General features: G+C 33.5%; 1 protein-coding gene across 1 annotated transcript; it reads left to right on the plus strand.

Moving 5' to 3' along the window:
• Positions 1–153: 153 nt before the first annotated feature.
• On the plus strand, positions 154–16102 carry LOC131852493 (rho GDP-dissociation inhibitor 1). Its single transcript, XM_059203159.1, has 5 exons — positions 154–330; positions 2137–2331; positions 7965–8074; positions 14004–14118; positions 15480–16102. Exons 2-5 carry the CDS (start codon positions 2145–2147, stop codon positions 15677–15679), a joined length of 612 nt encoding a protein of 203 aa, XP_059059142.1. The 5' UTR covers positions 154–330; positions 2137–2144; the 3' UTR covers positions 15680–16102.
• The last annotated feature ends 212 nt before the right edge of the window (positions 16103–16314 follow it).

Raw genomic sequence — 16314 nt, forward strand, 5'->3', positions numbered from 1 at the left:
CAGAATAATATAATACGTCTCTCACGTATATTTTAAATGACTGAAATTTCTAAAGTCAAGTTTTCACTTTGTTATTTTTAGCTAAACCATAGAGAATCTAAAAGTGACATGCCAACCAATGCCATGCAAAATTGCCAATAACGAAAACAAATCGAATCACTGAATCATTGATGCATTTCCGTTTCGCCGTCATTTTTATGTTTCTAGTTTTTGTAACAATTTGGTAATTTTCGTTTGCAACCGCTTATATTTCGTTTATTGGTGCATAATATTACAGTACAATCTTATTGGAATTATAATATTGTTTTGTGTCAAAAAAAGTATTAAAAGGTAAGTAAAAACATTAACTTCTTTATAGTTAGGACGCTAAAGTTGGTGCTATGGGCTTACCTTGATGTGATGAAGCCGCATAATTTTCTAAATACTAAAAATAAAAATTGTATTATAACAGATAATACTGCTGGGTCTTCTTAGGTTATCTCTATATCTAATACAATAATGATTTATGATTTATGCTATGCAAAAATTGTTATCCACAATGAAAATAGGGCGGTTCCAACTGAAAGCGGCGTGCTCGCGATTAAACCCGGTTTTTCATTATTAGTATCTATAATATGGTTTCGGAATTTTGTAAATCTAAATCTTGCATAATCAATGAGCACGTGCCAGCATCCCGTTCTGGTAGATACAGGCATATGATTTTAAAAAATATCATGAAATGATTATAAATTGTTATTTACTGATAATTCTTCATTCTGTTCTGAAAGTATAATTATCAAAAGAACAGTATAAAAATTATAATACTTGTTCTAAAGAGCATACATATAAAGTGCTCTTATACATAAATCATTCCACCTCATAATGACAGAAATCTAATTTTACAAACAAATAGGTACATGTTAATTAGCAAATAAGGAAAATTGCAATTGACAGATGTAAAGACAATAAAAACGTTAAAACGGCGACGATAGGCCGCATGTTTAGAGGAAAACAATTGGAGCAGAGAAATCACAGTGGACACATCATTATAATATTAAAAAAAAATAGATATGAGATGGTCTGATAAGATAAAAAAACTGTGACTCACTGTTGATGAGACTTATTAGAGGAAGGGTGATATGGAAAGCAGCATGTCCAAAGACACTAAACAGGGGAATGATATGACAATTTAAATATGTAAATGATGTCTTATAATATACTCTGTTTAGTAAATCTAGAAAAAAAAAATGGAAAAGACTCATTTGTTACATGAATACTTAGGGTTGGTTGGGTAGGAGTTCTATTCGCAGAACAAAAATTGCCATTTTACTTTTTATGGATTGCTGGCAATTTAAATTTGTATGTGATGTATTAAAAATTACTGTTTAGTAAATAAAGGCTTGAAAAAAATTGCAAATAAACTTTTGTCTATGCTAACATTTAGGGTGAATTGGGGAGGACTTCTATCATTCTGCACAAGAAAAATTATGATTCAACTGCACATTATCTTTTATGGATTGCTAAAATTTATAATATACTTTTGCAAAATAATGTCAGATTTGTATCAACTTTTGTATTCATGTGTATGTGTTTAATGTGTATAATACTTAAATACATTTTTTGTAAATACTTAATTTACAAAAAATGTATTTAAGTATTTATATCAGTTGTTTAGTAACCATAACACCAGCTCTGCTGTGCTTGGCACTAGATGGCACTGTGTGAAGTTTCCTGGGTTATTATTACACAGGCTACTAGAATCAATACCCCAGTAGATTATTGTGTAAAAACAATATATGCATCACGACTAGGGCCCTCACTGGACACTGCAAAATGAATAAACACATGGCAAAATTAGGCTTGAGTTTAACAACAATCTGCAGATTTTGCCTAGCTGCAAAGGAAATGCCACTGCACATTCTATGTGGATGTAGCTCACTCATGCATAAAGGAAGTATCTCCTTTGGAAAGTTTACACTCTATTCTGAGGAGATAAAAACCATCACTCTTAAGATTATCCTTCAATTCTTGTCCCTGACAGGTCTGTATATCTAGGCGAGCATAATAGATCTATGCTGGTTGCAGTGCTACAGGTCTTAGCACCTGACAATAGCCCAAAACCTTCAATAGTAAAAAATATGATTATTAATATTGTAGAAACCAATATGTCTGGAGACCCAGAAGTCACTCATACCCCCGATGAGGAGACAGAGGAAGAAATCAAGTCCACATACAAACCTCCACCTGAGAAGACCATTGAGGAGATCCTAGCTGCTGACCAAGAAGATGAGTCCTTAAGGAAGTACAAAGAAGCTCTTTTGGGGCAAGCGCAAGCAGGGACAGTTGTAGTTGGTATGTAGTTTAATTTTTTACAATACTACTATATTTACTAGCTATATACTGTGGTGTTGTTTGTAAATTCTGGTAAAATATTCTATATATTTATTGACAATTAGAATACAATAGAAAATCATTTATTCAAATAAACTTAATTTAAGCACTTTTTGTTTAAAAAAATTAATTTTTTTTTTTAATCTACCGCTTATTTGGAAAACTGTCTCATCACAAGAAGAATAAGCAAGAAACTTGTATGTTGCTCTTTTAAACAATCCTTGTAAGTTCACATTTTACAAGTTGAAACAAGTGAATACAAACTACCAATCAGCAATAATTCATTTAGGCTCAAATATAAAAACACAATAAGATTAAATCAGTCGTAGTGATAAACATATAGATAGAGCTGTATGTACTAAGTTTTTGACAACATTAGAGCTGTGTACCAAATTTTTGACATTATATTGATGGCCTCAGTGTGATGGCTTAGCACACATCTTTACTTTGGTTGGTCATGGATTTTGATTGCTCGCATGGTATATATGTTTATAGTCATGAGTATGATTTTTTTTTATCAATCTGGGTATTTTCTATATATATTACTATGTTGTCTGTTTTCTATGTATATTATGAATTTACCCTACTGATCGGTACTACATGTTGTTTTTCATACTTTCTTTGAGTTAAATAGAATATTCATTGCTTTTTTGTTATTCTTATCTATATAACATAGTAACATATACAAAGGAAGTAGCAAGCCATTAATGTGGGTAAATTTAGTACGTTCTCATTAATGGATAGTTCATATCAGTTTTGTTTCACGAATTTGTAATCAGTATAGTAAACAACTGTATTTTTTAAGTTTAATTAAACAAGTAAATTTGTACAATAGTATTGATTCTAAGTTCTAAGGTACCATTTCAGCCAAATGAACTCACATAGATATAATAATAAAAATCTTAGAACAATTCGCACAGTGTCATCTAGACCAAATACAAAAATTTTTTAAAAAAAATTGGTAAATACATACATATTATATACATCAAAAACACCAAGACCGATACAATCATACTCATGAATAGAAATGTTCGTGCCGTGCGAGAAATCGAACCCGCGACCATCGGAAGTAAGACGGTGTGCTAAACCGCTAGACCATCGATGCCGCCTTCGTTACGCCTGTGTCCTATTGATGTAGGCAGAGAAATAGGAATACTAAATACTGCAATTCACAAATCCCTCTTAGGCTTATGGGTAAAGGATTACATTCATCAACCTATACATACATGAGCCAGTTGCATCCTTTTAAGCTATCTATGCAGGAAGCACGTGTTTATGATTTTTATTGTCTATTCTTTTATATTGAAAACAACTGTATTGTCATTCTACTTTTATCTGCTTTTATTCTGAACGATATTTAATACGCTATTTCTTAAAACTTCTCGATAATTATATTCATATATATCATAATAATAATACAGTTTCTTCACTTACACTAACTTTCAAATAGAAATTTTAATTTTATAGTCGCTAATGAAAATGTCATGTAGATCAATATCTATTTTAAATTTATTATCAAATCAAATCGTTTATTTCCAGAATACAATGATAATAGTTTCTAATTAAATATTAAAATTTATGTCCACTGTATTCAGCCTGCATACAGGCATGATTTTATCTTACACTAGTGAACATTCCCGGGTACGCACGGAGGCATTACAAACCTTGAATTTCTCAGCTTGTTCTATACTGTACTATAGATTTGCACCTTCTTCTTGAATCATTCTATCTATTGCTGAAAACTGCATTAAAATATGTTGCGTAATTTAATGCCCAATTTACACTCAGCCCGTGTGGGCAGGGAAGTGAGCAGCGCGAGAGTGTAAACACAAGTGGAAACAATTCCAATGCCATTGGCGCTGCCACTCGCGCTGCCCGACGCTCCCTCGATTGTCGGTTTTTCGTGCGCGAGTCGAAGGACTGGAAGTGCGAGTGGCAGCGTTTTTTTACATTCAGCCCTCTCGCTCAGTTGTCGCCCGGCAATATTTCCGGCAGCGTGAGTGGCAGGGGAAGCGGCTGAATGTAAACGTAAAAGATAAGCGAATAGACAGCGGTGACTTCTTTGTTTTATAAAGATTGTTATATTCATGCAATGTAGAACGTTGCAATAAAGTAACAATAATAATATTAAAACGGCCTCTGTGGTCTAGGGGTTTAGAACATCGCCTTGCCCCTATGGTCTCAAGTTCGATTATTCGCACGGTTGCAAACATTTGCATTCATGAGTATCATTGTATCGGTATGGGTGTTCTCTATGTACATATATTATGTGTGTATTTATTTTTATACTTGTAAATTTATTTATGTATTATATCAGTCGTCTAGTACCCATAACACAAGCTCTGCTTTGCTTAGGATTAGATGGTGCTGTGTATTTTCTTGAGATATTATTATTATAATGACATGTATTTGAACAGTCAGTTTATTATTTAATTATGTGTTTAAATACTAGAAAAAGGATCATCTATGCATATAAATAAATTGGAGTGTCTGTTTGTAATATTGAAATAACCGTTTTTTACTACATGCATATGAATATAAACACTTTTGTCTGTCTATCTGTTTGTTCCGGCTAATCTCTGAAATAGTCCGATTTGACGGGACTTATTTTCAGGTAGCTGTTGTAATAAGGAGTAACTTAGGCTACTTTTTTATTAGAAAAATTAAGTTATATTCCACGCGGAAGAAGTCGCGGTTATAGTCAATGAATATATATGAACTGTAGAAAGGTTAACATGCACAAGAGAAGTATTGTTGTTAGAATGAGAGAAGGTGAAGCTGTAAAGGCCAGTTGCGGCCAACAGCATTAGAGTAGTCCGAAAAAAATTGAGAGACAGGATCAATAAAAGAGAATAACAATCTGCGCCGACCATAAAATAATTGTGAAGCGTAATAACGATTATTTCAATATACTAGATGTTAAGAAAATCAAATATCGTTTTTTTATCTGGAATATTCTATCACACTGTTATCATTTGAACTATCTGAGTGATAAGACGACGCCGTGTTTATCACTTACAATTTGTAAATAGACCAACGAAATATTTACGCCTTTATGTAGTCTTCAGACACAGATACTTAAATTTTATCGTTTTTTAAATAAAATAAATAATAAATATATTTTTTAAATAAAATTTTTAATAAAAAAAATGTTTTTTTTTAATAAAATAATTAATAAATAAAATTAAAGCCTTAACGCCCACTTTGGGAAACACTTATCTAATGTATTTTGTAGGACATTGCTAAGAGGCTTTTATTTTGTAATTTTATTTACTACGGGCTGTACCCGCGACTTCGTCCGCGTGGAATTTAACTTTATTTTTCTAAATTAAAAGAATTTTTCTAAAATAAAAGTAGCCTACATTACATCAGCTACCTGTCGATAAAAGTCCGGTCAAAATCGGTTCAGCCATTTCAGAGATTAGCCGGAACAAACAGACAGATAGACAAAAAACGTAAAAAATGTTATTTTGATGTATGTACCGTATTTATATTTTATGTATAGAATATCTACCAGTCTTCGTCTTTGACATTGTGTAAAATCATGAGATATTGACTTATATATATTTTATGAACCCAGGCCAATTTTATGATGCGTATTCAGTAGGTCTGAGAATCGGCCTTATATATTTAAACGTGTCAAGTTTTCTATTTTTCATTCTCATGAAATTTTGTGAGCGTATTGACATGACGTTTGTAGCCTATGTTATTTCAATCTATATTTGTAGCTATACATATTTCTTATTTATTCTCACCTTATTGGACTATATCATATTTATTCATTTTTATTTTAAGGCAAATTATTTTATAACAACGTATTGCTGAGAATCGGCCAACCAATCTATTTTTCACTAAAGCTAGCAAAACAACGTTTGTATATATATATATTTTTTGTAAATACATAACAAAAATACTCATAAATAACCATAATATCATAAACCGTTACATTATACCTACTACATACTACGTAATTAGTAAATAATTTTATGATGATCATCTTATACCACATTGCATCAGGTAAGACATTGTTTACGGTTCATAAAAAAAATATTTATTTAAGCCTTCATTTCTATAAAATTACAATTTTAAATATTAGGTTTAATTAATTTGGTTTGTTTATATAATATAATAATAATAATCTCAGGAGAGCGCCATCTAGTCCCAAGTTAAGCTAGCTAAAGCTTGTGTTATAGATACTAGACAACTGATACTAATACATATATATATATATATATATATTTTCTCGTAAATACATACATATTGTGCCGTGCGAGGAATCGAACCCGCGACCATCGGACGTAAAGCGGTGTGCTAAACCACTATACCACCGAGGTCGTCATAATATGGTCCTATGTGGTTAAAAACTACCTCCAACCTGCTACATAATTTTTTATTTGTAACTACACTCATCCAATTTTACCCTGCTATTTCTTTGATGTTATCGTACCATCTTTTTCTGTCTACCTACTCGTCTTTTGCCTGTCGGTCCTAGACATTTTATTAAATGGCGACTCCACCTTTTGTCTCTGGCTACGTGATACAAATGGGCAGATATCTATTTCTGTCTTAAGTCATGTTGAAGTGCGTCTTTTATGTTGTCTTCTCGCGAACGACTATTCTTATTTTATGTATTTTCCGTACCTTTAATATACTTCTCTAAAAAATAAGCTCAAGGTAATTTGCGAATGTTTTCTTTGATGAATTATTTACGTATGAGATCATTAAATCGGAGGCCGACCGGCCGGTCTAAACGCCGTTGCAAATTCGTATTGTGTACGCATCAAACGCCGGGAAACATATACCACAGTATAAATAATATAGTACCACAATGATACCGTTTCTGCTGGTCAGTGTATTGTGTGGTATATTTATATTTACGTCTCTATCTACTGATATAAAAAGTTGCATTGATTGAACGTGTTGATCTCTGAAACTAAGAATTGGATTTGGTCGAAAAATTATGTTTACACTAACTGTGCCCGCGGTTTCAACACATTGGCTATAATTGAAAAAGATATGTAAATGGTTTAATATAATATGATAATAATAAAATTTTAGGCAAGTAAATGTGATGTCGGACAAAGCGTCCGGTCGGCCTAGTTGCCGATGCGCAAATTTTTGGTTTGCACTCAGACAGGCCAATTAGAGAAAAAGATATGTAAATTGGGCGAAATATGATAATAAATTTTCATTCCATTATGTGATGCAATTAATTTATTTTCTTATACAAATTTTTGTTTGCACCACACATCCTAGTGATTGTAGTGGGAACTTTACATAAATTCTATCAACCATTATATCGTTTTCATTTCTATTATAGTTAGGTCTAATTAATTTATTTTCTTCTTCAATTCTTGTCCACCACACATCCTATGTGATTGTAGTCCTTTGGAAAGTTTACTCTCCTGAGGAGATAAAAACCATCGCTCCTAAAAGTATCCTCCGATTCTTGCCCCTGACAGGTGCAGGTAGCGATCTCTGAAAGGGGGCGGGCACAATAGATCTATGTAGGTCGCAGTGCTACAGGTCCAAGCACCTGATATTAGCCTCAACAACCCAATAAAAAATTGTCTAATTAACATACATTTGTGCAGATGTGAATGACCCGCGGAAGGTCATAGTGAAGAAACTGGCTCTATGCGTGACCGGACGGGACGACGTGGAGTTGGACCTCTCTGGTGATCTGACAAATCTTAAGAAGCAGGTATTTCATAGTTGTTATATGTAAAATAATATTATTTGAGAGTTTATTTGTACGTTTGTGTAATATCGGTGTGTTTGAACACAACTTGAGTATATATATATGTATAGTCGAGACCATGGGCATAAAAAAACTTGTATTTTATTTATTAATAATATTAATGAAATATTACATTTTAAGTTACTAACTAAAAAACGAGTGACACCGTTCGATGTTAGCAGGGAGTGTACCTTAGAAGTTGTAACGCAAACCACAGTTGCCACAAGAATATAGTTGGCGTTATATAGATTTAATATACAATTAACAATATTACAATTAACTGTCCAATTACTATGTATGTATCAATAGATATTGTCACTTACGGCCTCGTTCATTTAGTTTTAGTTCCGCTTTTCAGCACTTTTAGATGTAACAATCGTCACGCCTGTTGTCTTATGGGGTAGTCAGAAACAATGCTGACGTTATGGCAAGTGAATTAATTGGTGTGCCAATTCATGTTTGGTGGAAATATTTGAGTCCAATATGACGAACAGACAGTTCTTGGTTTCATTATATGTAAAAATTTCATTTCACCACTCGGTTATGTCTGCATTTATTATCACTGCAGTAATAGATTCAAAATGCTAACTAAAGTTAAAAAATATTCTGATGAAGTAAAGATAACAGAGGCTTTGTTCTCAACATGTTCATGAGAACATTGTCTATTTCTGTGACAATAGCGCTTTGTGTAAAACGAGTCATGTTGCTTCCATTGCCATTCCTTCCGTACAGCTTCGTTGAAAGTCTCTTATTTTTTTCGTTCCCACATTTAGGGGTCATCCATAAATTTGGTCTCACTCGTCTGTCCCACTCACTCACTGTCGACAATGTGTGACGTTGTGTGGAGCGGAGGGGGTCGGTCGATAAACTGTGACAAGGAATAGGAGAGTATCGATAAGGTGTGAAGTTGTGTGACGAAGGGAGGCAGGGGTCTTAATTTCGTGATGTCACATTTCAAAACAACACGAAATTTTAATTACTAACGATAATCTTAATGTAATGTCACACTAAGGCCTAGTATCGTGGTAAATGTGACCAAGTGTGACATGGATGGGAGTTGGGCTAAAAATCATGAAATTAGTCTGAGATAATTTATGAATGGCCCCCTATTAGTACGAGGAGGCTTCAATCTTTTTTGTAGGTTTAAACAGTACATTTTACATAGTGCTCTGAGATAATTGGCGTGAGTGCAAATGCAGTGAAAGTGGCATCGTGAACATCAAACGTGGAGTGTAACGATAAATTGGCTGTAAATTTTGTATAAGTGCTCTTCAGAGTTTTATGCGAAAGTGTACAGATATATTCGGCTTGTTTTATTATTTGCTCTATTATTTAGTGGTAGCTTTGACCGCGGTTTTATCCGTGTGAACACCAAACGTGAAATGTAACGATTAATTGGCTGTAAATCTCGTGAGTTTTATGCGAAAGTGGTCAGATATATTCGCCCCGTTTCCATATTACTCAATTATTTAATACTAGTCATGCCCCCGGGTTCACCCGTTTCATGACATTTATATATATAGCCTATGTTATTTCGATGTATATTTGTAGCTATACATATTTCTTATTTATTCTCACCTTATTGGACTATATCATATTTAAATTCATCACAAAAAATTGAGCACGAAACTTACGTGTTGCTCTTTTAAGTCGCAATATTATTTTATTGCAAATTATTTTATATGTAAAATTCTCGTGTCAATGTTAGTTACCATACTCATATTGATTTTTATGAAATTTTATATGCGTATTCAGTTGGTCTGAAATTGGCTACTATCTATTTTTCATACCCTAAGTGATAAGGGTTGTCCACCTCTAACATTTTTTTTATTTATTGGACAATTTTTTTTATAATGTGGCATTAAAAATACATATAGTAACCCCTAATTTTAAATACCCTAAATTTTCACCCTTCTATGATGGTAGAAGGGTGAAAATTTAACCCTTATTTTTTAATATCGACTTTAATTTATATAGCAATACAAACGGGCTCAGTTAGTTTTTATATATAAAGAAACTGTAAGCCACAACGCGTGGCCAGGTCGGCTAGTACAACATAGGTCAGTAATACACAGCAATCACAGGCAATTAGTCACATAACTCGCCTATAAGTCAATTAATTGGCCCTGTACAGTATATTGATAGTATTGATTGATATTACGGACGACATTGCTCGCTATTGCCTTATCACAAGCAGACGAAGTGAAGCCCCATAATTATATGAAATACTCTCTATTTATATAATTTACTACTATATAAGTAGAGAGAAGATGTATATACATTTAGATACATTTACTCATACCATGGTATGAGTAAATGTATCTTCTAATATATAAAAAAATTGTGTCACAGATTTCGTGTTTATACTATTCCTAGACTTCATTGATTTTGATGAATTTTTATACGTATTGTTGCGGGTGAATAATACGATGTTGTTGCTCGAGACGATGTATATTACAGATGATTATAAACTGACAATGTGTACATAGAAATAATGATCTTATATATATAACAAAAAAATTGTGTCACAGATTTCGTGTTTATACTCCTAGACTTCATTGATTTTGATTGATTTGAATTTTTATACGTATAATTAGTAGGTCTGAGAATAGGTTTATAACAAATTTTTATACCACCTAAGTGTCAAATATATTGTGTTAATTTTTTCTATTTTTTTTTATGTGGTATTAAAAAATACTTACAACCCACCCCTTCTATCACCAATCCCTATTTTTTAATAGTGATTTTAATTTATATGGCAATACAAATTTGCGGGGTCAGATGGTAATATATAAAAATTTCACGTTGTTTGTCCGCGAGAGAATCTGAACCGATTTTGATGAAGTTATATATGTATACTTCGTAAGTTTAAGAATACATACGTGTTATATCGAGTAGGACAAAAAATTCAAAGATTTATAATGGATTCGTGCGAAGCCGGGACAAGTCGATAGGTCATGATAAATTTTATTAAAATTCTTCCAGCCGTGAAAAGGCAACGAACAGACAGCCAGACACTAATATTCCTCATTTTATAATAGTACAGGTAGGGTAGTCGCAAAATGTTCTATACATATAATGCTTAAATTACTTCTCTAATAGTGTGACATACAAACAGCAATGTTTGTGACAGGTGTACTCCGATGTACGTAATCCCATATTATAAGCGGTCGTAATTAGCGTACGATACCGGAATCGAACTGGCGAACCTCCAACAACAACATACAGTGTGCATAGTCATCTAAAAGTGCAGGGGAACTGATTTACTTATTCATAACTACAGTTAATATACCGGTATAAAACAAAGTCGCTGTCCCTATGTATGCTTAAATCTTTAAAACTACGCAACGGATTTTGTAGCGGGTTTTTTTTAAATAGAGTGATTCTAGAGAAAGGGGTATATATATAATACATGTACACCCGAGCGAAGCCGGGGCGAGTACCTAGTTATACATAAAACCTTCCTCTTTAATCACTATCTATTGCTAAAAATTGCATTAAAATCCGTTACGTAGTTTAAAAGATCTAAGCGAACAGACTACGGAAGCGAATTCTTTTTATACTATGTAATATATTATATATCACTAGCTACCCGCCCCGTCTTCACACGGATGTACACGTATTATACATATAAACCTTCCTCTTGAGTCACTCTAACATCATCATCTGCTTCTTCATTATTCCATTTATTTGGGGTCGGCATAATATGTTTTTCTCTTCCATTCATCTCTGTTCGCAGTCATTCCGTTATTTACTCCCTTTCCTTTATTCCCTCTTGAATCACTCTATCGATTCCTAAAATTGCATTAAATTATGTAAACCGAACAGACAGTGGAAGCTTCATTTTATACTATACACAGAAGATTTACTGTTAACCTCTCTGGAGATAACTTTAGAGGCATTTTGCCACGCACAACCACATTGTGGAATCACCTTCCAGCTATGATATTTCCGTACCGATACGATATTGAAACCTTCAAGTAAAGAACTTCTCTCTCTTCTTAATCGTTCCCTCACTGCTGAGGATTCCTATCTCAAAAGGCCGCTGGAATGCCTGATGTATTTGCAGTTGACGTGATATTTGATCTGACCATCTGGTGTGGATATTCGTGGGCATTTGCAATCCCCCTGGTGTGGATATTCGTGGGCGGCGGTAATCACTTACCATCAGGTGGGCCGCAAGTTTATGCCTTGTACTATAAAAAAAACTAATCGTGGTGATCCATATGTTTAGGCGACAGTTAATAATTGCCATTCAGAGTGACACTATTTTTCTCAAAGTTATTTTTGTTTAAACTTAACTTAAAAACTACTAGTCAGATCTTGGTTTAAATTATATGGTACGACATGAAAGCAAAAGCTTTAAAATAAAACATCATGACACTTACTAGAAAATAATTCTGAGATAAATACTTAAAGCTAAAAGTAAAAACTTTAAAAAATTATAAGGATCTTATCCTTTTTTAAAGTTGATTGAAATTAATATTTTCACATTCACTTCTCGATAGATAATGTTATAGTAACTTGGGATTAATTAAAATCTTATATATAAATTTCTCGTGTCACAGTTTTCGTTCCCACACTCCTCCGAAACGGCTTGACCCATTCTCATGAAATTTTGTGAGCGTATTGAGCAGGTCTGAGAATCGGCCAACATCTTATTTTCATCCCCCTAAATGTTAGGGGTAGTCCACCCCTAATTTTTTTTTTATTTTAATGCCAAACAACGTTTACCGGGACAGCTAGTATATATATGATAATTAATTCCACGCGTACAAAATCGCGTTTTAATAGCTTTCTACAGTACTTAATCTGACTAACTGTATGTATAAAAGTTTGATGACACCGTACATTGTAATTTTTTTTTATTAAAACTTCAATGCACAAATATACAAATTAAGATGCTCATGGCAGACTTAATACTTTGAGGCATTTTCTCCCAGTCAAACATAGGACAAACAGAGATTCATGTGGGCGCATCGTCCATTATCAAAATTTAAAAGTTAAATGTAAAAGAAAAGATAATTTAAGTTTTAAATTTAGCTTTGATTGTGTATAAAAAGAATCAAACAAATCTTCATTGCATAGAAATCGATTGAGATTCCGGAGTAGATCTGCTGATCTCTCGCACCGTACCAGATGTCGGGCAATGATTTACGCCCACGACAGTTCACCCGAACTATGACGGTTGAACGGTCGGATAAATCCGTCATACGCGTAGGTATGCGTGATGCGGAAAATTTACTATCGCTAGATGAACTTTAGGTGCCTGCCGCTAGCAATACGTGAGCATAATACGATTGTTTAAATGAATTAGGTGTTATTTTACGCAAGTACAATTCATTATCCATTAAGATTATTAAGATTTATATCATTTTGCGTAATTCCGCTACAATTGGCATCATACTATTGTCCTAAAACCCGTTATTAACCAAATTTACCGATAAAATCCGGTTATTAACGACCAGTTAGCTGACTGCGTCAAAGAAATAGAGTAAAAAATGTCTTATTGTTTGTGTTTTTTTACGATATGGATTATTTATTTGACGACCTCGGTGGTCTAGCGGTCTAGCACACCGTTGTACGTCCGATGGTCGCGGGTTCGATTCCTCGCACGCCACAAACATTTGTATTCATGAGTATGATTGTTTGTATCGGTCTGGTTGTTTTCTATGTATAATATGTATTTACGAAAAAAAAAATATCTATGTATCAGTTATCTAGTACCCATAACACAAGCTTTAGCTAGCTTAACTTGGGTGTAGATGGCGCTGTGTGAATTGTCATGAGATTATTATTATTATATATATAGTTATAAATTGCATTTTTTTACAATCTCTGGTTGTGTCCAATGTAATTCAGCTACTTATAAATACTGTTTATTTGTTTACAGGTGTTCGTGATAAAGGAGGGTGTGCAGTACAAAATAAGGATCGACTTCATCGTACAGCGGGAGATAGTGCACGGTCTCAAATACGTGCAGAAGACCTACCGATTAGGAGTTCCAGGTAATATATACATAATAATATTATAAACGCCAAAGTATGTAAGTTTGAATGTTTGTTACTCTTTCACGCAAAAACTACTGAATGGATTTTGATGAAACTACAGTAATATAGCGTATGCATCATAATAACACAGGCTATATTTTATATTGAAATTTAATGCGTGTGAAACCACGGGCACAGCTAGTACATAATAATAATGGTGGAGATATTCAATGGATATACAACAGTGAATATAATTTACCCCCGATTTTCCTCACCTATGTGCCTAATAAATAAGACCTCAGACCAATATACTCAGCGCCATCTAGCTCCAAACTAAGCAGAGCTTGTATTATTAATACATACAAAGTTACATTGTCTTCAAACGCTCTAAATTTTTTTTTCTTGTTTTTTTTCTTCTGTGCATTGATACGAAGAACTACATTTTTTTTTTCTTATGTATCGCTGACGTATGTTTAAACAAATCTTTGTTCTCTGTTTCTGCCGCTGGATAGTACCCGGTATGTATTTGCATTCAGTGTATGTTGTAAGATTTTTTGTCATAATCATGCCTATATATAATTAGTAGGCGCGTATTGTATTCACGATGCGTTATTTGTACAAGTTTGGTATGATACCCTTTAGTGGAAGTACCGTGTAGTGCGAGGCCGCTAGGAAAAGAATTAGTCATGTATTTTATACTAGCGACCCGTCCTGGCTTCGCCTTGCGAATGCATTACATTTTTTTTAATTTATCAGCTTTTCTGTGCTGCTTATAAACCATTTGCAATTTCGTCTTAAATAATACTTAAAAATAACTTACTTAAAAAGTTATATTCTAAAAATTCTAATTTTAAATATTTAAAACGTAATAAGAATATAAAAAATAAAGGCAAGGTGATGATGGAATATGTGAAGTTGTGTACTAACTCATTTTTTTATCGTGTCGGAATATCTTAATAATATGCCAGAGTGTGTGGGATTCTTACCCACTAAAAAACCAAACGGTGTACCTACGAGTACCATTGCCATAGTGTCGTAAGCGTTGTACAGGTCTAACCTTACTGTATCTACACACTCACCACCGGTCCTGCAATCACAATTTTTTACAAGTATTATAAATAAATAAATAAACCTGAACAATTAACACAGCGCCATCTAGTTCCACAGTAAGGAGAGCTTGTGTTATGGTTACTAGACAACTGATCTTTTTGTAAATACATAATACATGGTACATACATAATATACATAGGAAAGCAGACCGATAAAACTAATACTCATAAATGCAAAATCGAACCCGCGACCATCGGAATTAAAGCGGAGTGCTAAACCGCTAAACCACCGAGACCGTCAATTAATATTTTTTGTTTATGGCATTCCAGTTGACAAGATGACTCATATGGTGGGGTCTTACCCTCCCAAAACTGAGATCCAATCCTACACCACGCCGCCAGAGGACGCCCCATCAGGCATGGTGGCGCGGGGCTCCTACACCGTCAACAGCCTGTTCACCGACGATGATAAGAATGTACACCTCCAGTGGGAATGGTGCTTCGAGATCAAGAAAGACTGGAAGGATTAGATTTGGCTGGTTGAATAAAAAACTGGATTGGACGTCCGAACCACACTTTCCTTAGTGTTTGAATGTGCCATAAAAAAAGTAAATGTCAATGTTTTGGCGCCAAAATTTCTTAACTATATTTTATTTGTAATTGAAATCAATCTTTTTTTTAGTTTAAAAAAAGAATATGGTTCTATTTTGTCAGATATTTACAGTTGCAAATTAATATTACGATGTTAAATCATTTATATAATTCAATAAATAGAATATTTTCCTTGTTACTGTATCAATCATAATAATATGTATGTGCTCATACAATACTAATACAACACATGGTCGTAGTTTCATGTCCAATCCAGTTGTTTGCGTCGGAAATGGTGGCTGACTGAACAAAAATATATCTATATTGACAATTAGACATAAGAGTCATTAGTCGTAACCGTTTCCCTTCTTATATATTGATTGTATTTGTATAAGTTTCATATGATGTCAACCATTAAATAATAATGTATAAATTTAATGAACTTTAGTATTTTCAATACGTTTTTTATGTATCTATACAACGTAGCAATATTATGTTAGGCATTATAATTATATAAGCGATTATTTACATAAGCATAAGACATTTAGGTTTTCCTTGCTGTTTGCTTTAAGCT

The sequence above is a fragment of the Achroia grisella genome, unplaced genomic scaffold (assembly GCF_030625045.1).
Source record: "Achroia grisella isolate CSIRO2021 unplaced genomic scaffold, CSIRO_AGI_Agris_v1 utg853, whole genome shotgun sequence".
In the NCBI taxonomy this organism is placed as follows: Eukaryota; Metazoa; Arthropoda; class Insecta; order Lepidoptera; family Pyralidae; genus Achroia; species Achroia grisella.